Source organism: Phialemonium atrogriseum (genome assembly GCF_030411735.1).
Source record: "Phialemonium atrogriseum strain 8032-3 unplaced genomic scaffold QBC33scaffold_18, whole genome shotgun sequence".
Lineage (NCBI taxonomy): Eukaryota > Fungi > Ascomycota > Sordariomycetes > Cephalothecales > Cephalothecaceae > Phialemonium > Phialemonium atrogriseum.
The window spans coordinates 388,833-413,806 of NW_026848155.1; the positions used below are offsets into that span (position 1 = coordinate 388,833).

Below are 24,974 nucleotides of genomic sequence, written 5' to 3' on the forward strand. Positions count from 1 at the left end.
GCTGCTGGTTCGGAAGGCTCGAGGCTCGGGAGGTACGGTCGGCCACTGAACCTGTGCAGGAACCCGGGTTTCGGGCTTCCCACTGCAGAAAGAAGGCAAAATCAGCTAAAACAAATGAAAATGAGATGAGACAAGGATGGCGGGGAAATAGACTGAAGGTGAATCGGAAACCGAAGAGACACTACAGCGGGATCAAACGAAGGAAAGCATTATCTGGTTCAAGAAGGGAGGAGGGAGCGCCGAGGCGTTGCAGAAGAACGGGAGTTATTTTATTAATCCCTGAACGATCTTCTGGAAACCCCATTCCCCCCATTCACTCCATTCAACGTCCCCCTACCAATGACACAGCGCCAGCAGGGGGGGAGGACTGATTGCATGGTGGATATTAGTGTGCAAGGGGAGCAAAGGAGGGCAAGGGGGACCGGCAGGGGTTGAGGCGGCACCTTCAAACTTTGGCAGCTGGCTCCAAATTGTTCTGTCGGTCGGTCACCCCTTGCCTGGGCCGCCTCAATTCCCCCGAAACCTGCCTCAGAAACGAAGAGGGACTGGTGTCCCCAAATTCGGGACTGGAATTCGCTGCCAGTTACCGTTCTTCCCGGTTGGATGGAGGGGGGGGGGGGGAGGGGGGCGGCGTTCGAGCTCCAACTTTATATAAGGTTTCGTGAAACGTCTCACGCGAACACACTCCTCATTGGCGGCAACGGGCACCTCGGGGAAACGAGGTCTACGCAGTAGACAGATCATTAAAACATATGTCGGGAAGGCGCCTCGCTCGTGTCGACCCGATCCGCCGCCGCCGCCGCCTTTTTCTTCTCTTGTGCTCTCTCTACTCTACTCTTTTCCTTTTCCTCTGCATGCACATTCCTAGCTGGGGCCAAAGCGTCCCGGCAGAATCGCCACGAGGTGCTGTGCAGCAGATACTCTGATACTCAGTTCGATCTGGCCGCTTTGACCCATACACTAGCGCACCTTCTCGATCCGCCATTCGTCCTCGGTGCAGAGTAGTACGTATTTTCTTGTTGCTTGCTGGAATCGAAGGCCATTGCTCTGCATCGTGCAGCTGCAGTACCACAGAAACTGCCTGGGTTCGTGGTAGTTGCCCATGTGTAGGGCTTTAGGCATGTCATCAGAGCCTTCGACTCACCCGTCCGTGTAACCACACCTCTTCTTGCGAGCTGCCCACCCCTTCTCACTGGCCCCACATCGCGTCCTTTGACGAGCCCGTGGCCCGTGGCCGAATCGCCAAGAATTGGCATTAGCGCAACGTCCCCCGCGGACCCCTTCGGCAACTATCACGGTCGAGATCGACGATGCACGTAGGGGGAATTGGGTAGGATATTTGGGTAGAATATGTAGGTAGTCATCCCAGGAGAATATGCTTTGGTTCAACAACGATGAGAAAAGAAAGAAAAAAAGTCGCTTCGTATTCTGCCTCCCAGACTTGTTTGATAGCAGCGAGTTTCCACCAGCTGTCTATTCCATACCTATGCTCCGTCCGCGGCATTGCCTCAATATCACAATGAGTCCTATCTTACAGGTTGACGGCCAATACAACAACAACAACAACAACAACAACAACAACCCAGGGAGCCCCTGGACTTCCAAATCACCCAATACCATGACGAACAATAACCGCTACATATTTGTATTTCATTCCAGCTCCGGCTCCGGCTCCAGTCATTGCGCCGTCCACCACCAGGCCGGCCACCCACCCGGTCTGCAAGGCATGATGCCTTAGCCAACATCGACGCTTGCTTCTCTGGATAACTAGTCTGGTCGGAGTAACACCACTTCGATCTCCGACTATACCATTGCTGAATTCTTAAGACTAGTAAAAAACGATTCCCCCCTTCCCCGCCTTCAATTTCCTCAGAAACTCCGAGGATTGGTCGTGGAACATATCGAGTCACACGGCTGGAATTTTTGTCCTCCGCTGATCCCCGGACACACCACGTAGCAAAGCTGACAACGGTACAGCTGCAAAAGGTTCTGGCTATCCTGAATTGGGCCAGCTACTTCGGGGAGCCCATGGTCACCTCGGGGACGGCGACGCCGGGTGTCACTTCCGGAGAATCGTCGATCGAACTTGGTTCTTCTTCCACAGATCCCTCAATCATGGTCGGGACGAAAGACGCATCCCCGCCCTCGGTGGGGACAGAGTCATGGCCACGACCGCTGTTGGTAGCCGAGATGCCGACAGCCGGCGCTCCGCCTTCCGCAATCTTCTGCTTTGTCGAGATGACGATCTTGTCCGCCTCGCTCACATGACCCGATCTAGCTGCTGAGTCGCCTTCCACGCCGATTGGGTTGTCTCTGTTGTTCTGGTTCTCAAGCAGGGCCTGCTTATCAAATCGCACAATCATGCACGACAGGTTGTCAGTGCTGAAGCGAGCTAGCGCGTGGTCAACGAGCAATTTGGCGGCCGGACTGGGGTCCTGGATGTTTCGGACGAGGTCGACGGCCTCCTGGTCAGAGCAAACATCCCATAGCTATTGAACGGTTAGCTTCAAGGCAGTCTAGACGCCCCGGGAGAGTGGGGAGTGGGGCTTTGGTTGGGGGCACGTACGCCGTCACAAGCAATGATGATGAACTCATCCAGCTCAGGCTGAATGACAGTCTCTGTCGTGTACGGGTGTCCAGTGACGAGATCCTTCATGTACGAATCCCCCAGAGCTCTCGTTACGGCGAGTACACCATTGACGCGGTTGTTCAAGATCAAGCCGCCCGCATTAGTTATGCGCTTGCCCTCATTCTCGTCGCTCCCCTTATGGTCGTATGACAAACGAAGGGCCTTCCCCGAGCGGCAGAGAATGATGCGGGCATCGCCAACGTTCGCCGTGTAGAGGACGCGCTGTCTCGTTGCGGCGGTTCTTAATCTCGAGTGAGTTACCTCTGGATTGGCAGCAGAATTTGAGGCGTCGGGGGCCTCGATGTCTTTCGATCTGGAAGCCTCCTCCGCGGCCTTTGCAATAGCTGGCGCGATGGCCTGAGAGCCAGTCGCCGAGAAATTGCTTGGAACCCGATCCTCCCAGCGCAGGACAGCAATGGCAGCTGTGCAGCCGCTATTCTTGAGCGGCAGCTTCTCCAACTGTGTGTCGACTGATGTGAAGGTCTGATCGAGTAGCTCAGGAATGGGCAGGTTCGGGTTTTTCCTGATGATCTCCTCCAAGACTATGTGCAGTTTCTTCCCACACCAATCTGCAGCAAATGTCCCAGCGTGTCCATCGAAGATAGCAAAGTAGCCATTGTCCGTCTCTACCATGTCCGGGGTAGGAACACCGCCACTCTTAGGAACACCGCCACTCTGAGGAGGCTTGCTGGGATCGTTGGCAGACTTTTGAGACTTCTGGTTTCCGGTCTCAGCACCTAGCGCCGGAGCAGGGGTGTGAAGGAAATTGTAGAGGAAGGCGTGAGTATCTTCCATAGTCCGCCTGCACTTCTTATTCCGATCTTCCCAAACACCGACACGGAACGTCGATCTGGGACCGGGGAGAGACTCCCCAGCGGCATTGTTGTGTTGCCCTTGGGGTACTGCGAGTGCCTGATCCTGCTTGCCGAGCTTTTGCAGAGGACTCGGGTTCGCCGTCTTGGACTCGGAGGCCGGTTCAGTGTTGTTGGTACGATTCCCAACCTGCGTAAAGAGCGTATTCTTAGCTTGGGCTATCAGGCTGCTGGCTCTGCCGCTCACCCCACTGCTCCGGCGCTTCTTCTGTTCCGCCAAGGTTCCCGAGCTCGGCGGGCTGCCATTGCCACTGCGTTTCTCCCCGCTGCCAGCTTGGTTGGTAGTCTTTACGGGCGTCGGAGAAGCTCCGCCGGAGCTGGATGCGGCGTTAGCATCAGGCGACGGCGACTTACTGCCAACCTTTTCTTTCTGGCTAGTGCTGGCGTCGGAGGACGAAGAGTTCTCGGGCTTTGAAACCGAAGAGCTCGAGCCGCCACCAAACATCCTATTCAATAGGCCTCCTTGCGAGGAGAGACTGCGACGCTTGTGGCCTGCCAGGTTGGTGAATGTGGGATGGAGGTAAGTGGGGAGGTTGATAAAGTTTCGTGAGGGGTACGACGGGTTAGGAAGGTTGTGGGGATATTCGTCGGTGGCTGTGGGCGGAGGAAGGGGTAGGGGTATCTATCGCTTCGTCGGTCTGGCTCGATGATTGCGTTTCTATCGCTAGTCGGCAAGCAGATCCCGCGTGGTATTTATCAGGTGGTTGCAGAGCAGAAGTGCATGCGCTTGAGGAACAGCAAGTGTGGAGGCAAGTCAGGATGGGGAAGCAGCTAGTAGGTCGGGATGGCGGGTCTAGGTGACGAGGGGTCTTGTGATTGATTAGAATGATGTAATACTAGGGTTTCGGGAGAGCTGGGGAGGGGCAGCAGAGGCAGACAGAGGATACAATGGCAGTGCCTGAAGCCACAATGACGGTGCAAGCAAACAAGAGCCGCTGCTGGTATGCTGAAACGGGACAATGTCGACCAGAGAGTGAGGCTCCGGGTGGGCAGGTTGGGCTTGGCCAATGACGATGGCGCCGGCGGGCAAGTGTAGCCTTGGCTTGGGGCAACTGGGGACGACAACGGGAGGAAGGCCCCCACGTACGTACCTGGCAAACTGTCAAACTGTCGGGGGCATCGATCCTTGAAAGGGCACACGGGCTCTAAAATGGCAGTAAAGAAAGGGACGGGTCTTGGACGGGACTTTGTGTGTGTTGTCAGTTATTCAGAGTATCACAAGAGATGTGAACTTGGCAGAGAGCGAGGGGTGACGCACCGGATGTTTGGGGAATGGGGTTAAGAGGTCACGCTGGATTTAGCGCTGGGGTTAGGTACCTACACGTTTTTGGAGGATTCACGCCCGCATCGGCGGCTTCGGGCATCTATCTCCGGCAGCTTTGGAGCCCGATATTCCACAGGGGTGCCTGGGCAAGTTATGCCACCAGCGAGATATCCTCAGATGCCTCACGACAAACCTTGCTACCTAGGCGCTCTTGCGCCTGAGCTTGTTGACAATGTTTTTTCCGAGTTGCACTCGATACGCGACCTTGACTTCATCACCACCTTCCGCTACATCTATCGGCTCTTTGAGAGGCGAAAAGGGCCTGTCATTTTCCGCGTCCTGCAGAATGAGCTTGGCCCAGTCTTGACAGTTCCTGCGCGTATTTCCTTACGCAGACCCTGGCCCCCCGGAAGACCGGATGGGGTATTGGGACAGGATCCATACCGCGGCTGGCATCTACAAGGACATGTTAAACAGCAGCCGCTATGAGGGAGATAATGCTGTCCCAAGCGTTGCAGAGCTGACCAAACTCTGCCGCACATTCTACAAGATGAATTTCCTCGCCAGCACTTACATCGCAGCGCAGCAGCGCTTATTTGGCAGCGAGGAGGCAGGTACTGCGCCACCTTCACGCGCAGAGCGTCTGCGGGTGCTGCGGGCCTTTTACCGGCGCCAGATCGTCTGCAACGCCTGGGCTCCAACAACTCGCGAACCCCAGTGGATGAACCAGGACGCAGCTGCCATTAGCAACATCAGCAACCACCAGGGTGTGCGCCTTGGCCTCTTTGCCGCCTTTGAGCCCTGGGAGCTACAGCAGGTTGACCATGCCGACTACTTTGTCACGCGGCTATGCGCAGCGCTCTGCCTTGCCGGAGAGGAGGAGGCCACGGCGGCTCTGGTGGCGTCCGCAGGCCCGCCCAGCCTGGTGATGGTGCGGCCGATTGGCGAGGCCGAGTTTGGCGATATCTTCTCGCACGTGGACCACCTAGTGCAATACATGCGGGAGCACCCAAGCCTTGCAGATGCCGCAATCCACGCTCTGCCGTCGCTGCCGCGGCTAAGGCACCGAGAGGTCCTCGATGCGCCAGCATACTGCCACTTTGTACAGCGGTATCTACTGCCTTGTCTTTGCTTTGCCTGGCAGGCCTACCGGTTTGACATGTTCCCAGACCCGGCAAGGGACAAAAGCACGCAGCAGCAAGAGGAAGGCAGCAGCAAGAGGAAGGCAGCAGCAAGAGGAAGGCAGCAGCAGCGCAACTGTCGATTATGTTGGGGATGCGGTGGACCTGCCTCCCTTCGGCTGGGTAGACGCGCTAGACAGGCGCTACCTGAACTGGTTTGGAGAGGGGCTTCATTGCAGTCCTGGGACGCTTATGGTGAACGGGAAGGAGGCGTCCGAGGCGCGCTTTATTTCCTTGAAGCTGTGGAGGGCCGCCGGGTTCGCGTTGTGGGATCGGCGGCGGGTTGAGGCCATTAAGGAGCTGGGCCAGATGAGGATTCTGCGCACAGGTGGATTGTGTACTAGTGGTGTTGCAGGATAGGGGATCCTTTCGTAAGGAGATCAGATTGATATTACAGGAGATTCTAGAAAACCAATAGCAAGCTAAGACTGTAAAACCACCACTTCATTACTTTATAACAGTGCTAAGGAAAGAGATAAACGAAAGTAAAAGAGGAAAATAGACGACAAAAAAAGGCCAGCAAATAGCCTAGCTCCTTAAGGCTTCCAGTCTGTATCGTATCTGGTCCATTATCGCCTCGTTATCCTCCTCATCCTTGTCTTCTTCCTGCTGAGGGTTGTAGCGATAGGTTTTTGGGCGATCGAAGCAGTAGGCAGCTTCCCAGTAGTAGCCATGTGGTCCTTAAAGGATCTTCCCTTGTACCTTGTCAACCTCGCTTCGGCAGCCTCCTCCTCAAACTCAGCAAAGATATCCTGAGGCAGATTCTCGCCGACTACCTCCTCGATAATGCCTGCCTTCACACACAATGGTTTCAAGAAGACTTGAGACGGCCGGTTTCTAAATATCTTTCCATGCCCCATTTCGGCAATGCAATGTCCATTATCTTCTATGTTCAACCTATAACTCCTGACCTAACATGATATGGATGACCCGTAAATCACCGCCCCCCCCCCCCAAAGCGCAAAGCCAGTGCCAGCCACTACAACTTTATCCTCAAACACACAAGACAAAGCCATGTCCGTCGAAACCTGCTCCTAAACGCTGCAACAAACACATCGTAGGCCCCGCTGAGATCATATTTGCGTGTCATCTACGGAGACTATCCAGCCGCGCTTGCAAATCGTCAACACCAGGGTCACCTCCTCCGCCGCCCACAGCTTGAGCAACTTTCGCTTCTGGAGCAGTGTTCGCTTGCAGTCCAGAAGGAGTTTCGCCGAGCTAAGTTGCACGTTAGAAATAAATGCAGCCAAAGCGCGAGGATGGGATATACGCACAGATTGGCTCAGATCAACCCCAATCTCTTCCAGGACCTGTTCGACCACCTCGTCCCCTTCTTCCTCTACTCCAACATCCATGGCGTCATCAACGGCGTCGTCCATCATCTCTTGCCTCTGATCCATAATGTCGTTTTCTCTCTCGAACTCCATCGCAATCCGTTGGAGGGAGGGGAGGTTCATCGTCCGGTTCATGCTGCCCAACGCCATGGTTGCGCCTTTCATCGCTTGCATCATTTGCTCATTCGTCCGGTAGGTCTGTACAGAGGGCGTGTTAGCGCGCTATAAATGAGAGGGATGTCAATCTTTGCGGACCTGTAGTCGAAGAGAGATCTGTTGCAGTGTTGAACGCATTGAATAGAACTTGTCCACATATCTATAAAGAGGCGGTTAGTTCACATCCGCCCGTCGATAATCAGTTCCTGGGGGGCGTATGACGAACCTCCGAGTGCGGACTAGGTCTTTGGCCTGGATCTTGCAAGCGCCTAGCTGGTTCTTCTGGGCGCTCTGCCTAATTTGGGCAATGAGAGACTTCTCCTGCTTCTCCAGCTTCACTCGTTGCTGGTCTAACTCGCGAATTGCTTTGTCGAGAAGTCGCTGGTTCTTGCGCAGGCGCTCTGCGGGCGTCATGCGCTTACCAAAAGCCCACTCCAGGATCTAGAAGAGCTGCGTCAGCCGCGGCCGGAAATATGTCTTCGTCAGAGGGAAGCTGCTCACGTTCATTGTGGAGGTCTCTAATAGTGTTGAGACGGTTGTAAAAGAGACGGTTGTGTGTTTAGAAGCAGAGCCAACTCCAAAGGATTCCAGCTGGTTCAAACGGGGTCGAGCTGACCTCACAATGCTTGGCTTCAGCCTTTGGGTTGCCGCCCGATCCCTGCTGTGGCTGATGTGGTTTGTGGCTAGATTGGTGATTACGTCGCTAACGGCCTACTAGCGGGGCGAGAAATTCTGTCCAATCATCAGAAAGCTTCTGATGCTCTAAGGAAATTTGCCGCTCCGGTCGTAGGAACGTCTCCCATTAAACGCGAGCAAGAATTTACGTATCACCTGTTAACGACTTCCCATGATCCTCCAGATCTTGCGCCACGCGCTCTCTCAGTGCTAACTCGCAACGGATCAGATGGGTCTTCACACTCGACAATGAGCCAGGAATACTTCTCACCCAAAGGAAAGTCTCCCTTTGCGCAGGAGATCGACGGAGACCGCGATACCGATGGCGATACGGAACACCCCGGCAAGTCTCCAGCCGGGTCTTCAACGATCGTCGACAGACCAGCGTACATGACGGTCGGCACAGGTTCAACGTCGCAACACGCAGCGCGCCTGCAGACTATGCTGGACCCAGACTCGGGCTATGGGGGAAGCATCGCAGGCGACGGAGTAAGCAGTTCCGCCTCAAACCCACGCGCTTCTGCGGCCTGGGATTCTGCAATCCAAGAAGATAGACCCATGCCTGTGCAGAGATCTCATCCGCCTACCGACGCACACCGCCGAGCCCAAGCTGGAACGGTCCACCAACTATGGTACAACCAACATCGCGTGACGTTGGGCCGATCCATCAGCCAAGTGGTCGAGTTACTAAAGGGGCTACAACACATGAACGCCAGGTGGCCGGCGCATTATCCCTCCATCCAGCGAGCAGAGACCAATGGCCTCACGCGGTCCTCCTCGCGACCAAACTTCCAGCATGCTTCGTCCATCTCTGGCAATTTCGGACCATCGTCATCATCTACGCCACCACCTTTTCTAAAGCGGTCCATGACTTCTCTTGAAGACCAAGCCGAAGCCGAGTCGAGCAAAGCCGCAGAGAACCGTCCGGCTCCCGAGCCACGACTCGTTACACCACAAATCGCACAGGAGTTTTCCGTTCTCAAGCTCGACCTGAAGCTCGGCTCGCTCCACCAAACCGAGCTTGTACACTCGTTAGAAAAGGGCTCCATTGCGTCGCTGTTGGATGGGAGGATAAGCTCAAGCATCAAGCACCTTCTATCGCTGCGAGATCGCATTGAGGACACGTCGAGCAAGGTTTTGATCACGGGGGACCTCAATGCTGGCAAGTCGACGTTCTGCAACGCCCTGCTGCGGCGGAAGGTATTGCCTGAGGACCAGCAACCTTGCACAAGCATCTTCTGCGAGGTCTTGGACGCGAGGGAAAACAGTGGTATCGAGGAGGTCCATGCAATACATAAGGACGCTGTCTACGACCGCCACGACGAAGCAACCTACGACGTGTTTACGCTCCCCGAACTGGAGAAGATCGTTACAGACAACGCCACCTACATGCAATGCAAGGTGTATCTCTGCGATGTTCGAACAATCGACGAGTCCCTCCTTAATAATGGCGTGGTTGACATTGCCCTTATCGATGCCCCTGGCCTGAATATGGATACCACGAAAACCACAGCCATCTTTGCGCGGCAGGAGGAGATTGATGTTGTCGTGTTTGTGGTCTCTGCAGCCAATCACTTCACAATGACGGCCAGGGAGTTTATCTGGGCTGCTGCTGCCGAGAAGGCCTACTTGTTCATTGTCGTGAACGGCTTCGATACCATCAAGGACAAGGACCGGTGCCAAAAGATGATTCTGGAGCAAGTTGATGGATTGAGTCCGAGGACTTTCAAGGAGTCTTCTGAGCTTGTCCACTTTGTATCGAGTAATGCGGTTCCCACTGCTCCATTCCCGCCCGGAGGGCCAGGTGGGAGCGGAAGTTCGAGCGGAGGCGGTGGGGGCGACGATCCTGGCGATGACGATGCCAGCGGCAAGGGCAAGGACAAAGAGAAGATGCGGGATTTCTCAAATCTGGAGCAATCCCTCCGCCGGTTTGTGCTGGAGAAGCGGGCTCGATCCAAGCTAGCCCCAGCAAAGACCTACTTGTTGAATATCCTTAACGACATCAACACACTAGCAAGTGTCAACGCAGAGGTAGCCGAGTCCGAGCTGCATCGAGTAACGAAGGAATTGCAAGAGATCGAGCCCTTGCTGGAGTCGAGTCAGAAGGCGAAGGCAGAAATCAGCGACAAGATCGACAAAACAATCGAGGATACCTGCAAGAACATCTACGATAGCACCAGAAGAACCCTCAACTCTGCCATTGAACACGCTGGTGACAATGCCCTCGGCGTTCCGTACCCTGGTCTGTTCAACGCAATGCAATATGCCGAGGATCTCAAGGAGGCCATGTTATCGCAAATAGCGGCATCAGTTACCCACTGCGAAGAACAGGCCCGCACTGAGACTGTCAGCGGTGTGAATGCCATCAAGCAGCTCGGCATCCTGCACCTTGGAGATGAATACACCGACCTCAACTTTCGGCCCGACGTTATGTTCCGCCGCCGGCGAGACGCACTGGCAAGGCAGGTCGACATCCCCACCGAGCTATGGGACTTTGTCGACTGGCCAACCCTCATTCAACGCCAGGAGAAGGTGGCCGGGACTGGAATGGCGTTGACAGTCGCGACTGCTGTTGGCACGCAACTAATTGGCGGGTACGGATGGATGGACCACGCGCTGAGCGCCGCACGAATTGTTGGAGACAACAACCTTCGCCGAATGATCATTCCCGGCATCGTCGTAGCTGGTAAGTTCGAGAAGACAAACAGTCTTCACTTTCACACTCCCCATCTCCCCTTTCTTTCTCTCCGACCCGACTTCGCTGACACTCCCACCCCCCACAGCAATGGCAGCCGCCTACTACGTCCTCAACCAAATCCCGCAGTCCCTCCCACAGCGCCTAAGCGCCAAGATCTCCTCCCAGCTGGCCACCATCGACTACGTACACGCCAACTCGGCCCGGATCGCCGGCTCCGTGCGCAAGGTCCTCCGCTTCCCGGCCGACTCCCTCCGGGTCGGCCTCCAGCGCTCCGTCGAGCAGCTCGGCAGCCGCCGCGACGAGACGCTGAAGGTGCGCGCCGAGAGCAGCGACGCCCTCAAGTACTTTGGAAACCTCGTCCGCGAAAGCGGCCACCAGAGGGGCCTGGTCAACGGTGTTGATCTGGATGCCCATCCGCCCGGTATGGAGGATGGGGTTGGAGGATTAGACTGATTCTGTGCACTGATTTGCGTTTTCTTCTTCTTTTTCGGGCGCGAAGGGGAGGCGTTATGGTTGTCGGGAACCGCTGGAGATTGTGGAAAACCCCCCTTCTCATCAATGAAACGTTTTATGTGTTGCAGCAATGCGAGTGTCTCCCCTGCTCATTAGCACGACTTGAGGAGGTTGAACAAGGAGCAAGCCGAGGAGGATGTGGGTACATAATCCGGGGAAGGTTGCCTAAAAAGAGCAGCAAGTACACTAGCAGGGTGGAAGGTTGGGATCTTCACAGCTTAGACGCAACACCCTCGTCTTTCACCTCGTTGCGACTTGGCACGTACATATGGAATTTGGTCTACTAGCTTCCGTAGAGAAAGACAAAAAAAAGACACCTCTTAATCCTATTAGTTGCAAATGAATGCATCGTCCAGAAATTGGCACTTCATACCAGCTGAAAACCCTCCCGAAAAGGGGTTCATCAACATCGGGACCGGCTCGGGCAGCAGCGACAACCCCTTTAGGAGGGCAAGCACCCGGGACAAGAATCCAAAGCAGGCATGTAACCCCAGGCTTATCATAAACTAGGTCTCAAAGGATATAAATACAGCAGTCGCCCATGGGGGGTATCATCTCCCAGTCAAAAATACCACCGAAGTCAGTCAGTTCCAGCTCAGGCCCACAACAGGAGGACGACACATCCATCCATCCATACATACATCCACCCTCCCACCCCGTCATCAATTAGTGGTGGGGGGGAAGGCTAGAAGTTCCCAGCAAGTACCTCGTACACGCTTTTGTCTTCCGGTAGTTTTCGAGATCGCAAAAATGGAAAGACAGCAAGTCTCATCATACCTTAGTCGAAGAACATTCCGGTCGCGCCGCATTCCAAACCCGCCCTTTTTTTTCTCGTCCTTTCCTTTTCTCCTGAACCCCCCACCTTTTAGTGACGTTCATCTTACCTTCCCTTCAACACATACCGTAAACACCATATAGTGCCCCCCCAACCTTCGTCTCTCGTCAAGTAACACCCTATCAGAACCCATTCCCATCCATCATCCCGCCAAACTGGCCATCCATTGGGTCCATGGCCATGTACTCGAGCAGGTCAAGCCCGCCGACGTGGATACCCTCCGCCGTCATCGCGACGCTGGTATTGTCCATGTTCTGGAAGAAGGCCGGTCCGGGCGGCAGGTACCACATCTCGTTACTGGGGTCGTTCCAGTCGGAGCCGTCCATGAGCCCGTGGTCATGGTTGTTGTTGACGCCGCCGCCGGCGGCCTGAGTCAAGCCGCCGCCGCCGTTATCGCCCAGGCCGCCGGTCATGCCGGCCGGTGTCGTCGGTCCGAGCACGGACGCCGGACCCGGCGGGTACGGGAAGGTGCCCGATGCCAGGTCGAAGGGTGTGGCCGAGATGTTGGCCGGCGTGCTGGATCGCTCTGTGGATGGTTTTAGCAGCTGTCCCGTACAAGGGTGGGATAGTATCCAAACTTACCGGGCATTCCTTCCCGAGGTCTTGACCACGATTCCGATCCGCCTGCTTGATGGCCTGCCTGTCCCAGTCCGTTCATGCCGGCCCCATTTCCAGACTCGGCCTGATTCGGGCCCGGGCTTCGAACATCCGCAGCAGAGACTGGCGGCGGCGGCGCGTGAATAAAGCGGTTGCGGAGACGGCTGGTGAGAGATTCAAGCAGGTCGGCGAAACGGATCCCCAGATGGACGTCGTCCGCGACGCAGTTCCGTAGGGCGTCGACGGTCCGATCCATCAGTTGGATGCTGATCTCGACGTCCGACCTTGGAGCACCAAGAGCAAATGTCTTCAGCAGGAACATGGCGCCGCTAATGATCCGGAAATACGTCCGGACGGGGGCATGCTTGAGATAGTCGCCCGGAAGCAGCCCCTCAACCACGGTCCGCAGCAGGTTCCGGCTGCCGTTAACAACCTCTTTGACGTACTCCTGGTCTTGGGCGGTGAAGCCGCCAAGCTGGCCCAGCGGAAGCTTGCCGTAGTAGTTCTGCGTCTGAGGCGAAAGCTGCAGTGCGGATTGCCCTGACACAACCCCCCCGGGGGCTGCGGCACCACCCGCGTTGCTGGTACACCGCTCCACGACGGCTTGCAGCGAGAGGGAGTTGACGTATATTCTCACGTATTCGTATTCGATTGTGAGGATGTGGCGAATGTGCGGAGGCAGCCTGAAACGTTCGAATTCTTTGAACCAATCCTGCAGCATCGGCTGGAATTCCTTGAGGAGGACAGTATATTTCCCGTTTTGGATAATGTCCGTCGTGTGCTGCCTGGATCTGAAGAGCTTTTCGTTCCCAACGTGCATAGCGTTGCTGATACCGGCCCAACAGTGGATGATCTGGTCATCAAGCTCTAGGTCGGGAATGTAGTTGAAAGTATTAGACAGCGAGGAGACATTTGTCCCCGGCGTAGCGCCTTCACCCGAGGCCGGACGCCTCCGTGATACGACGGGGTCAGACCTGCGAAGACTCTCGGGAACCATGCTAGTCCAGCCAAGCCTTCCAGCGAGCTGGGTCAGATAGATCAAAAGTAATCTCTTGATGCGATATGCCCGTAGGCGATAGGTTTCCTCCTCATATTCCGGCCTCGTGATTGCTCCCGCGGTGAGCATTTCATCGATGTCGTCAAATACGCCAAGCTCGTATGCGAGGCCCATGCCGGTACTGAGAAGCATCCAGCACATGCGATCGCTCCTCCAAGCAGGTTCGAGCCAGCTCTCGATCCTCTTCCCTCCAAAGGCGGGCCGCTGGTTCCCATCCTCGTCAACGTTGTTGTCGGAACTGGTATAGGACGCGGGTAGCAGAAGCTCATCAATTGCCTCGCTGGGTGGGAAGTGGAGAGCCCGCGGGTGCCACTCGGTAAGAATCATCAACGACTCTATTGTGCCGAGGGTTCTCAAGCTGCCCCGGCGGAGTCCCCTCCACGGGGCAGTGCTGGAGCTCTGGGCCTCATCCACCCCAGAACCACAGAACCCGCCACCGAAGGCTTCCTGACCCCACACAACTCGCTCTATCATGCCGCGGAGGTAAGTCCAGAGCTGCTCATGAATGGCATGCGAACGACAATGGCCCCCCGTGCCACCCATGCGCCTGTACCTCGACGCGATGGTCAAGAGGGTCACCGTGAGGATCGGCTCTTCCGTCAGGAGAGTCAGATGGGACGCAGGATTGCGGAATGTAGGCGGCGAAATCGGTGTCAAGGGCGATAGGTATTCATAGTAGCTGGGGGGGGGAATCTGTTAGCATTGTTACAGAGCGACAAGGGGTACATAAAATCTTGACGAACTAATCAATGTATTCGATCGCCTCGCTGGCGGTAAACCATCCGGCTCGTACAAAGCGGAACCTCGCCCAAGCCTGCAGCGCCTCGGCGTAACCCGGCCCCGTGGAAGGCTCCAGCTTGATGAGCGCAGGATCAATGGGCTGGTCGAGACTGGCGCCCTGGCGGGACTCCTGCCCAACGTGGTATGCGTTGCCCTGGCTCTGCGGCTGCTTGCGAGAAGCCGGGTCTTCACCGGCATGGCGAGAGTTCGGCTGGGGATTGCTGCGCATCGGAGAACGGGGTTCGTCGTGCCTGTGCGACGGGCTGCTGGGACATGGCATGTCAGCTCCGAGTCTCGAGTGAGGAATGAATCCATGACCGGATACTAACTTATCGGTAGCGGCCTTGTAGAGCAGGTCTAAAGCATCATGCGGCCCGTATACTCCCTTTCGCATGACCTGCCTAGCCTCGAGGTTCTCGAGGGGTTGGTTCGGTTCGACGTTGCCAAACTCGCTGGTACTCCGTCTCTCGCCATTGACTCCACCACTTGCTGACAACGATTCGCTTCTTCCATCACCAGGCCGCCTCACAGGATGCGCCCTCCCGTGTGAACCGCCGGGGGTGAGCGGCACATCGCTGTACAGCCTCCGGTCGATCACCGAGACCGGGGCCGGAGCGGCGGCCGAAGACGGGGACGAGGCGGTCGTGTTGAGGCGCTTGCGACCGTTCCTGATGATGTAGTCGTCATGCTCTACGTTCTCAAGCGACTGGATCGCGCCGTCGTCGTCGGTCTTCCGCTTCCGCCGCGTCGCGCTGAAGTAGCATTCCTTGGACTCGCGGCGGCAGCGCACGCAGGGAGGGTCGTGGGGGTTGTCGACGGACCCGAGGTCACAGCGCACCTTCCGGCGCCGACATGGTATGCAGGCCTGGTAGACGCGCTTATGCTGGGCCAGTCCGGACTGCTGAGAGGGCGTCTCGCTCCTGGTCGAGCCCGCTGGAGGGGGTGGGGCGGGTGTCGATTGGTGTTGAGCAGTCGGGACCTCGCCGGGCGACGCAGCGTATTGCGCCATGGTGGCAAGCCCGTCCGGTTCCTTGATAGGAGCTTTCGGATCAATGCGACGCTGAGCGCCCTTCGCAGAGCTGTATGAGTGGAATCCTTTTGGTCGGTTTGAAGCGGTTTGCGGTGGTTGTAAATGGTGGAGCTGAGTTCGGGTCGGGAAAAACGGTCTGGGCAGTGGGAAATAACGGTCCTTGGGGCTTTGCGGGGTCGTGCTTGGCTAAGGGCTGCTTGCGAGAGGCGGCCTATCAGGACAAAGAGGAAAGGGGCCTGTCTTGTTCGCCGCTTCAGGTGGATAGACACGGATGGAGTCGGTCTAGGTTGTTAGCTTTACCTGCAAGAGCTACCTAAAATTGAATAGAATTGATTGTCTACATATGTAGCGAAGTCGAGATTCTTCGACGAATTGTGTCTCGAGATCTAGCGTGTGGCTCCTAGTGTTTGCCTCGCTGCGAACCGCGGGTATACGGGTTAATTGATTATTTGCACCGCTTCAGCTTCGGCTTCGGGGACGTCGGTGTGATATTGATAGGACCACTGGTCCCTAGAGGGGCTTAGCAGAGGCTCAGTTCAGACTGAACTTCACTCTTGAGAATGGTTTTCAGCCGCAATGAAGTCTGGGACTCTTACCGCCAAACTTGGTCCCGTGATGAAAGGGCGAACGTGACCTCTCTCGGTACCACCTCCAACGTCGATAGGTACCTGCCTACCAAGGTACCTACCTAGGCCAAGACAGGTCTTCTCTTGCCGTCCCCTGTATTCATAGGATATTCCTGCTCAGAACTTTAGTAAACCTTGTATAGAACACGTCACTTCTCGGCAAGGTTTCGGTGTAATGCAGTTACAATCTGGGTTTGATACTATTAGTATTCAATATCCGGAAGAGAGCCTCGCGCCAGGACCTCTTTCAACGAAGGTCGTCACATATAACCGGACCACTGAAAGCAGGCAGTATCCCAAACCATCCGTCATGGACCACGCAACCGGTCGGTCTCCCCTTAGTAATGTTTTGGCCCAAGAGAAAGTCAGGAGAAGGCATTTCAGTACATTTGAGCTAACGCGTGAATATCCCCCCCCTCCCCCCCACCTTTTTGTTTGCCCGTATTAAAAACGCATGAGCATTTTCTGCCAGGGCCCGTCGACAGAGAAATCTATCCGTCCTAGAAACCGCGGATCTCTCCAAGTGGACGAGCTCTGTGTAACCGATAAACCAAGCCATACTGCTTGGTGATGCCCTCATCCTCCCTGCAAGGTCTCAGAAGATTGCAGGTGGATGATAGCCAGCGGGACGCCAATACGCCGGTGTTATGCATGATTTGGACTAAGGTGTCCGTGCCTCCGTCCCTGTCAGCTAAGCAATGACGTTGGCTCGATTCTGCATTAAGCTGTTAGCATGAAGGTTTCTGGACTGTGTGAGAGAGGTAAAGGCCGACCAAGTAATCCCACAGCTTCTTCATCAAGTCATCCGGTAGAGTGTAGAGGTCCACGGAGAACTCCCCAGCTGTAAAAGACGGTCAGCTTATTCCGATTGGTGTCTCAACTTGCAATGCAGCTACGCACCGTCGACGTTGTTCTGGACATATGTAGAGTCATCCTTCCCATCGTGGATAAGTTGGATCACCTGAAGAAGGTCATCCTCGCTAAGTTTGATGAGACCTTCCGCCATCTTCTCCACATCGAACGCCTTCTTCTTCTTCCCTCCATCCGCCTTCTTGATTTTGCGTTCCTCGTCGGACGGGAGAGGTCCCGTTTCTCGGAGGATCTGTTGCAACGCTTGCGATGGGTTCTTAAATTGAACTGGGTAGATCAGCTCGTAGGTTGGGGAAGCAAAGTTTAAGTCGTGGGTGATGGTGCTCTTTCCCCCCTTCTCGGTCGTGAACAGGTCAAGTGTCATCTCAAACTCTCCCCATCCCTCGTTTGTGCACTTGAAGGGGGGTTCATTGAAGGCTGCCCGTGTTAACAAGTCTCGAGGTAAGAAACATAGCGAAGGTTCGGAGACTTACTCTGGTCGGGGTTGTCGAACGAAGGGTGAAGATGGTAGACGACCTTGGTAAAGCACTTGGCAGGATGCTCTTTGCCATCCTGGTCAAGGACGTAGACCTCGATGCTCCATTCCTTCATAGGACATCCTTCCACTACCGTTGGCTTGTCGCTGCAAGTCCCTGTCAGTCCCATATCCAAGTCCTGCGATCCTATAATGCGCCGAATCCAGGTGTCCGACGGCATCGCCAGAGCGCGCGGCGAAGAAAAGGGTCGCGGGAGGGTCGGGCCTTGACATACATGTTATGTTGCTCCGTTACTACCTTGACCCGGCGCTGTTGAAGTGGGGTTAGCGGGCAGCCCATCGCATGAACACAGATGCCTCCCGACACGAAGCGATTGCGCAGGGCGGCGGAGGCCTAGCCAAAGATACAGCTAAGACGTACCTCGACAATCATTTTGGGTTTGGTAATGGGAGTGAAGCGATCAGACCTGCGGTTTCGCGATTTCGGTGCTCGGTTCCGATCGACAGGCCCAACTGAACGGCGGCCTGTTCAAGGTAGATAGTTGTCAGTTTTCGGTCCTGAGTAGGTAGCAGCGTTCCGGAGGAAGACGACAGGGTGGAACTCGACAGAGTTGGACAGAGTATGCGTCAAGATTGACAACCTAGATAGAAGAATTAAGAAGCGCAGCAAGAATAATGTGATCCTATAGTGGTGTTTAGAGCAAAAAGGCAAGATGGATGCTTGCCGCGACGCGAACGTGAAAGTGGGCCGCCCCGGTACGTACCTTTATGAGGCTCAAGAGCCCCGTTATTGACGGTAGCCATGTTGGTGGGAGAGCCTGAGAGAAATCTGAGGCCTCTGGTTGGCCAAATAAGCGAACCCTTGAACGTCGAAGCTCCGTTAGTACCTTATTCATTAGCACAGTATATGGATTGTGGCGTAGTGGGGTAAGAAGCTTAGAATACCAACCGAAATCCGCAAAGGGTGAAGCTACACGCGCAAGCGCAAACGTTGAACCACCATGAAATCGGATGTAGGTGAGGTTTTCGAAAGCAAAGGGAAACAGAGATTTTGGAAGAAAAAGAAAGAGAACCAACTGGCTAGGAATCCCGAGTAAGGTGCACAGATCGTAAGTGTGATCGCAAGTGCGACCTGCACGACCCCGAGAGTCCACCCTTCACCGGGTAGCCGCTGCTGGGCTTCGACTCTATCAGCCCCTGCAACCCTGCAAGCAGACAAAGTGTGTGCTGGTTAACAAATAGAGGATGCATGATACTGGTCCTTCCTGTGAGATCACCGCATGGGGGGGGGGGGGGGGGAACTTCTTTATTTTGGTCGGTCTATCTACTATGGACGAGTAACAGGTCCTCCATCTAACAGAGGCACTCTATCACTGGTTCAGTGTTGCTGGCCATGCTACTCTTGCCTTCTTCTGCACGGTTCAGTGTCCAATTCACATTGGAGGGGGGGGGGGGGAAACCTCAGTCAACTCCTTCTTCATTTTCCTTTTGCAATTCAATATCATCACTTGATGAATTCGGTCTCCAAACACTCCAACCCGAGCATGATGGTAACCTGCTTGAGACGTCTTTAGGGGCCCTTTCCTTGGTGTAATGGTTGCTTATATGGGAATGTGCAGTATAAAGCCAGAGGTTTTTCTTTTTTTTTCTTTGAGGGGCTCGGAGTTTGCATGTCCTGAAGGATGCCAGGCAGAGCTTACGAAGCCTCCTCCTTCTTCTCCTCCTCCTCCTTGGCTTCCTCAGTTGACGCACCCTCCTCAGTCTTGTTGAAAAGGGCCTCGTTCTCCTTCTGTGCCTTGATAAAGGCATCCTTGAACTGGTTGGCATCTAGCGACCGGTTAGGTAAGCTCTCGTCATCGGTGTATATGGGACTTACTGTCTGAGTTGGCAAAGCGGATCGCCATGGTAACAGCCTCGGGCTCTCCCTCGCTGACATCGGCGGCCGCGTTCCAGACCCAGCTTCGATCGGAGCCAACATTGGGAGAAAGCTTCATCTCGGGGACGACTAGAATACAGTTAGCGGCTCGGTTTCTCCGAACGAATGGTTTGGGTCTTGCTTACTATAGTGGTTTGCGCAAACCTTGAGAGTCTTGTCCCGGCGCATGACTAGGCGGGTCTTGCCATTCTCCAGGTGCTTGAGCAGGCGCACATCACCAGTGCCACGCTCCTTCCACTCGCTAGTTTCGCGGACGAACTTAAACAGCTTCGCTCGCATCTTGAAGAGTTGCTCCTCGGATTCCTCGTTGGTCTTGACATCAATCTTCTCTGTCAGGTGGATGACGGGCTCGAAATGGATATCCTCGGATTCGGGAGCTTGCTCGTCCTAGGAAACGGAGAACCCCAAACGTCAGTAGAAGTCCAGAAGACAAATGAGGCTAGACAATGCGCAGCCAGCACTATGCGCAAACCAGCGACTGAAACAAATACTCACTTCTTCGCCCTCCTTGGCAGCTGCAGCCGCCTCGCGCTGGGCCTTGGCGCTGCCAGAGACGTCGCCTCGTCCTTCCTCCTCGTCCTTCTTTTCCTTCTTAGCGCCACCGCCGAACATGGAGAAGACGGAAGAAGAGGTTGGCTTGTCAGTCGTGCCAGTAGCCTGCGCCTCGAGAGCCAAGTTAGCCAGCATTCTTCTCATGATATGTTCTATGAGTGGAGGAGGCCGTGGAGTAAGCAGGATGCCACGTAGGGGGTTCGTTTGGAATCGCGTAGCTCCGTGCTGAACGGGCAGCACAAACGGCATCATGACATCCTCCGTCTCCCTTACGGGACTTTGGTGAAAGGTTGTGATTGTATTGTAGGAGACTCACCGCCTGGGCAGGTTCCTCGGCCTTGACCTCCTCAGCCTTGACCTCCTCGACCGGCTTGTCGGTGTTCTCAGTGGACGACATCTTCGCTAGAGCGTTGAAGTGAGATGCCTGTGATGTTATCTTTGCACAGAGTGGGTCTACACACGGGAGAGAACAGGTCAGCAGAGCTCTCGTATGGGGGTTGCGATCACCACCTCACTTCGCAACAAACGCGCGAAGAGCGCATGTGGGGCAGAGTGAAATGCGCAGTGACAAGAATCTCAGAAGCAAGGAATGCGTAGGAACATACCCGTAGCCGGAATAATAGACAGTGGTTCTCTAGATGAGCAGAAGTACCGGAGATGTGTCGCTTCTGCCGCCTTGACTGCGAATTTAGGTTGATGTAGTTGCAGTTGAGTCTGAGGTTCGAGAATGGTGGGTGGTGGGAAAGAGAATGCCCCTCTTTGAAAATCAACAGAGCACGCCCCAGCTTGGGCATCGGAAAGTACCCCACTGCAATAATTGGGTGGTGAATTACATCGGGTCACCATCGGGCCTACGTTTTATCAATGGGGAAATTGTGGGGTCACAGTTTTCCTATCCCCTTTTCCATACAAGCAGAAAAGGGGCTTAGCCAATCAACTGTTGTCACTGAGAGTAGTATATGCCTACTCCGTCCTCTCCTTTCTTCCTCAAGAGCACTTTTTTTCTCTTCCACTTTTCTCCTTCGTCCCAATGGAATTTGTAGTAGAGCCCTTAACATAGGCACAGAAAGTGGAAGAGCTGCAAACTCACTAGACATGTCAACACTGCAATTATCATCTCCCTCAGGATATCCTCCGTCTACGTACGGCACTGGCCCCTTAGTTGTGGCAATTCAACCCTTCACCTGTTGGATGCGGTGCATATGAGTACCTAAGGTAGTTGTCCTTAACGCAATGCGAGAAATGCATAGAATAGAGATAGTGGAGGATTATCTCGGGAATGAGGATATGACATGTAATCCGTCCCCTCACAAAGCAAGCAAGCCACTCAACTCCGGTCCAGATCCCCAGCACCCTTGTTCCTAGAGTGATATTCCTGTTATCAAACCGCCTTGGCCGTTGTCGCCTCCCGTCCGTCCACCCATAAAAAGGGGGCAGGAAATTGTCAGAAAAAAAAGGAAAGAAAAGAAGAAAAAAAGATAATAAAAACACTGCTCTCAGCCGACAACCATCCTCTTCCAAATACCGTCCTTGGACCTGTCTCGGGATGAGTCGCATCCTTTCCCTTTCCGGGACTTGCACTGATGGCTCTCCTCCCGAGACGAGTCCCGAGATCTGGCCTTCCGGTTTTGGATCATCTCCCGGTGTCTCGATCGGAGATATTGCGCCGCGTTGCGCTCGTATTCGGCGCGCTCCTCCGTCTTGCCTTGAACCTTGAGCCACCACAGTTTCGACGCAACCTGTGCCTTCAGGATGCTGAAGTCGATGTCCTCGCGAAAATTGTCTGGTGACACAAGCTGTCCAAATAATTGCTTCTGGGCATCCTTTAGAAGCCGGGCTGCGTTGTCGAGGTTGAGTGACTCTCCCAGCTTCTGTGAATAGCCCTGCGCAGCTTTAGCAGCTCCCGTGATGTCGGCCGCTTCCGCAAGGCTAGACAGGTAATGGCCCGCCTCATCGGCAGCGTTGGCGACCTCACTAGCAATGTCATGCAAGATACGCACGCTTGCCCCGAAAGCCTCCACGACGCTTGGTTTGCCAAAGTTGATTTCGAACGTCTCGTTAATCTTGGGCTTCTTGGTGGTGACGACGGAGAGATTCAGGACTCCATAGGCATCCTTCTTGTTAATCTCGACGAGGATTCCCTCATCGGTGGACGAGATCTTGGTCTTGACAGCATCCTCCCCTCGATACACGTCAATATCGATTGCTCCCCTTGCGACCCACGACGTTTTGCTTCCAGGTGGAACTTTGACCAGAATCTCGGTGTTGCTATATCGTTCGGCCGAGCAGACGGGCATCTTGGTCTCAGCATCGGTAACGCTGCTTGATGCTTTGTCGGAGAGAAACCCGGCAAAAGATAACACCGAGGCCAAGGTACTAGCTGAGGCCTCCGGTTTGAATATTTTGACCGTCTTCGTCGATGTGATGTTGATCACCACGGTGGTTGTCGCCGTTGAAGGAGCTCTCGTTGCCACCACGGAGGTGACAGTGGGCACAAAGCCGGGCGAAACTGTCGATATCGTGGTACCTTGCAGAGGAGAGAAATGTATAGCGGATGCCAGGACCGCGAGAAGCATGGCGATTATACTTCCGAGGATTATGGTAGCCAGGGGAATGAGCTGGGGGTTCTTCTCAATATACTCTCTGACGACTCGTCGGGCTGTGCAGAGGAAGGTCAAAGGCTCAGGCACGAGTACATCTGCGTAGGACCTTTCTCCTGGCAGGACTAGCGAGGTGACTGTCTCTTCGGAACGAGTTAGGTCCGGATGCTCGATGAGGCCAGTCAAATATGTCAAGTTACGATTCATCTGACGTGCGTCAATGTTGAGGAACGACGGCAGATCGATGGGAAGCCGCTGGGAAAGGTCAGGCCGCTCTGGGTTTCGTGACTCGAGGCACAAGTGGACAGCATGCTGGTCCACAATGTCCCTCCACTGTTCCGCGGGGGCTCTCGTGAAGGGCTGATCATTGGAGATGAAGATCGATGGAATGCCGTGTCGGTTCATGAACTTCCATGCCACGTCCCTCGTATTCTGAGCATGCTTGTCATCGTTCTCTGTGCAGAAAAATATGGCGATGTGAGGTAGAGTGGTCCACCTCGGTTGAATGGTGGAACCGCTGGGGGAGAACAGGGACCTGTACGTCTTGTCCCCGTCGACGGTGAGGGAGTACACGGTATCTCCGGGGAATGATCCTCCCTCGATGATGATTTCCTTGGCGGAAGTGCAATCCTCGACCCTGATCTGGCGTCCAGAGCTCTCTAGTAGGTGGACATCAGGCAGCTTGTTTGAACCAAAGTCGGAGATGGGGAATATGTTAAATACTCCTTCGGTGCTTTGGTTGATAGCTTTGTCGCTGCCGCCATCGGCCACTGATGCGCAGATAGCCGAGGATATCTTGTAGATGATATCCATTCGTGCCATCTGGCTGCCAGTATACACGACTCGGAGTGGCTCTCGAGTGGAGAGGAAGTCAAGTGACATGGTCTGCCGAATAGTTGCGACCAGACGTTTTGGGGCCTCAGACATATTCATGACTTCCGCAATAGTCGCCGTTTCCTCCTCAGTGAACTCTCGGATCGTATGCTTCACCGATATCTTCCCGAGGAAGAGGGGCCCATCTTTCTCCTCGTCCCCCTCGAAGAACTCGATAGATTGTGGTAGTTTCGCCTGTTGGGCCGGTGGTGGATACTGGAGGCCAATCGTGGGAGGTGGGGTTGAAGGGTTCTGGAGAGCCTCGTTGGCGTATCTGATAGAGGAACTAGACGACTGTTGCTCTGCCTCATCATCTGTATCGCTCTGATAGCCGACCGAGGAGCCGTTGAGGCTCTGGACGTCATCAGTGCGGGGATAGTCGAGTGAGCTGACGGACTCAGCCAACCGGCCATCCTGGCTCTCCCCATCGGTGCTGTTGATGAGCTCGTAAGCCGACTCGGCCAAGCTGTTTTCGTCTGACATGCTTGGAGAGCTCATGATGTCGGGCGAGCTCCTGGATACCCAGTTGGCGAGACGCCGGTTACCTTGAGGCTTAGGAAAGCAGAGAGATGGGGTAGACGCCGCTACTGTCGGGCTTGAGTTCGTAGGGTTTGCCAACGGCAATCCGAGTGTGGGTGAGGCTGAAGGGGCGTATTCGTGTGGCTGTTCCATTACGGGGAAAGCTGTCAGCTTCACAAGAGCCAGGGCATGTCTCGACTATTCACTCAGCGATGCTAGGTTCTGGATGGGTGGGGGAGATTGTGGTTGATGTGGTTCGGCAGCGCGGGAAAGTTGTACGAAGAGAGAGAAAGGAGGGAGACGGTGGCGACGAGAGTCGAGGAAAAGCATGGGAAAGTAGGTTTTACATCGAAGAAGGAGGAAGTGTGGCCGACGAACTTAGCTGAGCCTGTTTCCCAATAACCTTTTTCCAGGTGCGATGGTTTGGTCCTCCGGGTTTCTGCCTACCTTTCGCTCAACCGGATGCTGCCTTACATGGGCGGCGGGGTGGGGAAGGAGCACGGCTCAGTCCATTTAGACGTGTCAGGTGGGAGGTGATTCGGGCTCGGGAAAGTGTATCAGAGACAAGTATTCACAATGGGAAGCGCGGTCAAGGTAGGGATCAGTTAGATGGGGTTTTGTCCGAGATGCTCCAGGATGGAAGACTTATAAAGGGGATGAGATATATTTCCATGCAATGACTTGAACTGAGAGGATAAGGGAGAGCTGCAGCCTAAGCCTAATGGCTACCTCGATACCTTACAAAGGTGGCCAGGTAGGAGGTACCCTGAGCTTATCAAAGATGGAGGGGTAACTCGATGATGTAGCTCTTGGCATAATTGACAGCGCGGGGATACATCCTCATGATAGGGCAGCGGGGTAAGTAGGTCCCGTTTTGACAGGGGGGTCTCCTCTTTGACTCA

At 54.8% G+C, this 24,974-nt stretch overlaps 7 protein-coding genes across 7 annotated transcripts; 2 read left to right on the forward strand and 5 right to left on the reverse strand.

Moving 5' to 3' along the window:
- Nucleotides 1-1,875: 1,875 nt before the first annotated feature.
- On the reverse strand, nt 1,876-4,359 carry QBC33DRAFT_132156 (phosphatase 2C-like domain-containing protein). Its single transcript, XM_060422057.1, has 2 exons — nt 2,567-4,359; nt 1,876-2,489 (listed from the first exon to the last, which is right to left on the reverse strand). Exons 1-2 carry the CDS (start codon nt 3,944-3,946, stop codon nt 2,013-2,015), a joined length of 1,857 nt encoding a protein of 618 aa, XP_060281923.1. The 5' UTR covers nt 3,947-4,359; the 3' UTR covers nt 1,876-2,012.
- Nucleotides 4,360-4,942: 583 nt separating this feature from the next.
- On the forward strand, nt 4,943-6,306 carry QBC33DRAFT_579434 (uncharacterized protein; the record flags this gene model as incomplete). The annotated part of the gene is made up of 3 exons (XM_060431136.1): nt 4,943-5,144; nt 5,179-5,926; nt 5,991-6,306. The coding sequence occupies 3 exons, from the start codon at nt 4,943-4,945 to the stop codon at nt 6,304-6,306; spliced, it is 1,266 nt and encodes a 421-aa protein (XP_060281924.1).
- Nucleotides 6,307-7,032: 726 nt separating this feature from the next.
- QBC33DRAFT_560633 (Snf7-domain-containing protein) lies at nt 7,033-7,943 on the reverse strand (the record flags this gene model as incomplete). Its single annotated transcript, XM_060430076.1, has 5 exons — nt 7,033-7,164; nt 7,221-7,478; nt 7,536-7,596; nt 7,663-7,877; nt 7,938-7,943. 5 exons carry the CDS (start codon nt 7,941-7,943, stop codon nt 7,033-7,035), a joined length of 672 nt encoding a protein of 223 aa, XP_060281925.1.
- A 306-nt stretch (nt 7,944-8,249) lies between these two features.
- QBC33DRAFT_543718 (transmembrane GTPase fzo1) lies at nt 8,250-11,651 on the forward strand. Its single transcript, XM_060428392.1, has 2 exons — nt 8,250-10,797; nt 10,895-11,651. The coding sequence occupies exons 1-2, from the start codon at nt 8,361-8,363 to the stop codon at nt 11,260-11,262; spliced, it is 2,805 nt and encodes a 934-aa protein (XP_060281926.1). The 5' UTR covers nt 8,250-8,360; the 3' UTR covers nt 11,263-11,651.
- A 628-nt stretch (nt 11,652-12,279) lies between these two features.
- On the reverse strand, nt 12,280-15,600 carry QBC33DRAFT_516598 (uncharacterized protein; the record flags this gene model as incomplete). Its single annotated transcript, XM_060426152.1, has 4 exons — nt 12,280-12,683; nt 12,740-14,490; nt 14,555-14,857; nt 14,921-15,600. The coding sequence occupies 4 exons, from the start codon at nt 15,598-15,600 to the stop codon at nt 12,280-12,282; spliced, it is 3,138 nt and encodes a 1,045-aa protein (XP_060281927.1).
- Nucleotides 15,601-16,673: 1,073 nt separating this feature from the next.
- Nucleotides 16,674-20,829, reverse strand: QBC33DRAFT_612268 (RanBP1 domain-containing protein). The gene is made up of 10 exons (XM_060432479.1): nt 20,596-20,829; nt 20,397-20,533; nt 20,024-20,185; nt 19,654-19,915; nt 19,469-19,597; nt 19,345-19,419; nt 17,868-17,886; nt 17,591-17,739; nt 17,148-17,534; nt 16,674-17,088 (listed from the first exon to the last, which is right to left on the reverse strand). Exons 2-10 carry the CDS (start codon nt 20,475-20,477, stop codon nt 16,976-16,978), a joined length of 1,377 nt encoding a protein of 458 aa, XP_060281928.1. The 5' UTR covers nt 20,478-20,533; nt 20,596-20,829; the 3' UTR covers nt 16,674-16,975.
- Nucleotides 20,830-21,083: 254 nt separating this feature from the next.
- Nucleotides 21,084-24,402, reverse strand: QBC33DRAFT_612269 (uncharacterized protein; the record flags this gene model as incomplete). Its single annotated transcript, XM_060432480.1, has 3 exons — nt 21,084-21,616; nt 21,662-24,140; nt 24,375-24,402. 3 exons carry the CDS (start codon nt 24,400-24,402, stop codon nt 21,577-21,579), a joined length of 2,547 nt encoding a protein of 848 aa, XP_060281929.1. The 3' UTR covers nt 21,084-21,576.
- Nucleotides 24,403-24,974: the final 572 nt, after the last annotated feature.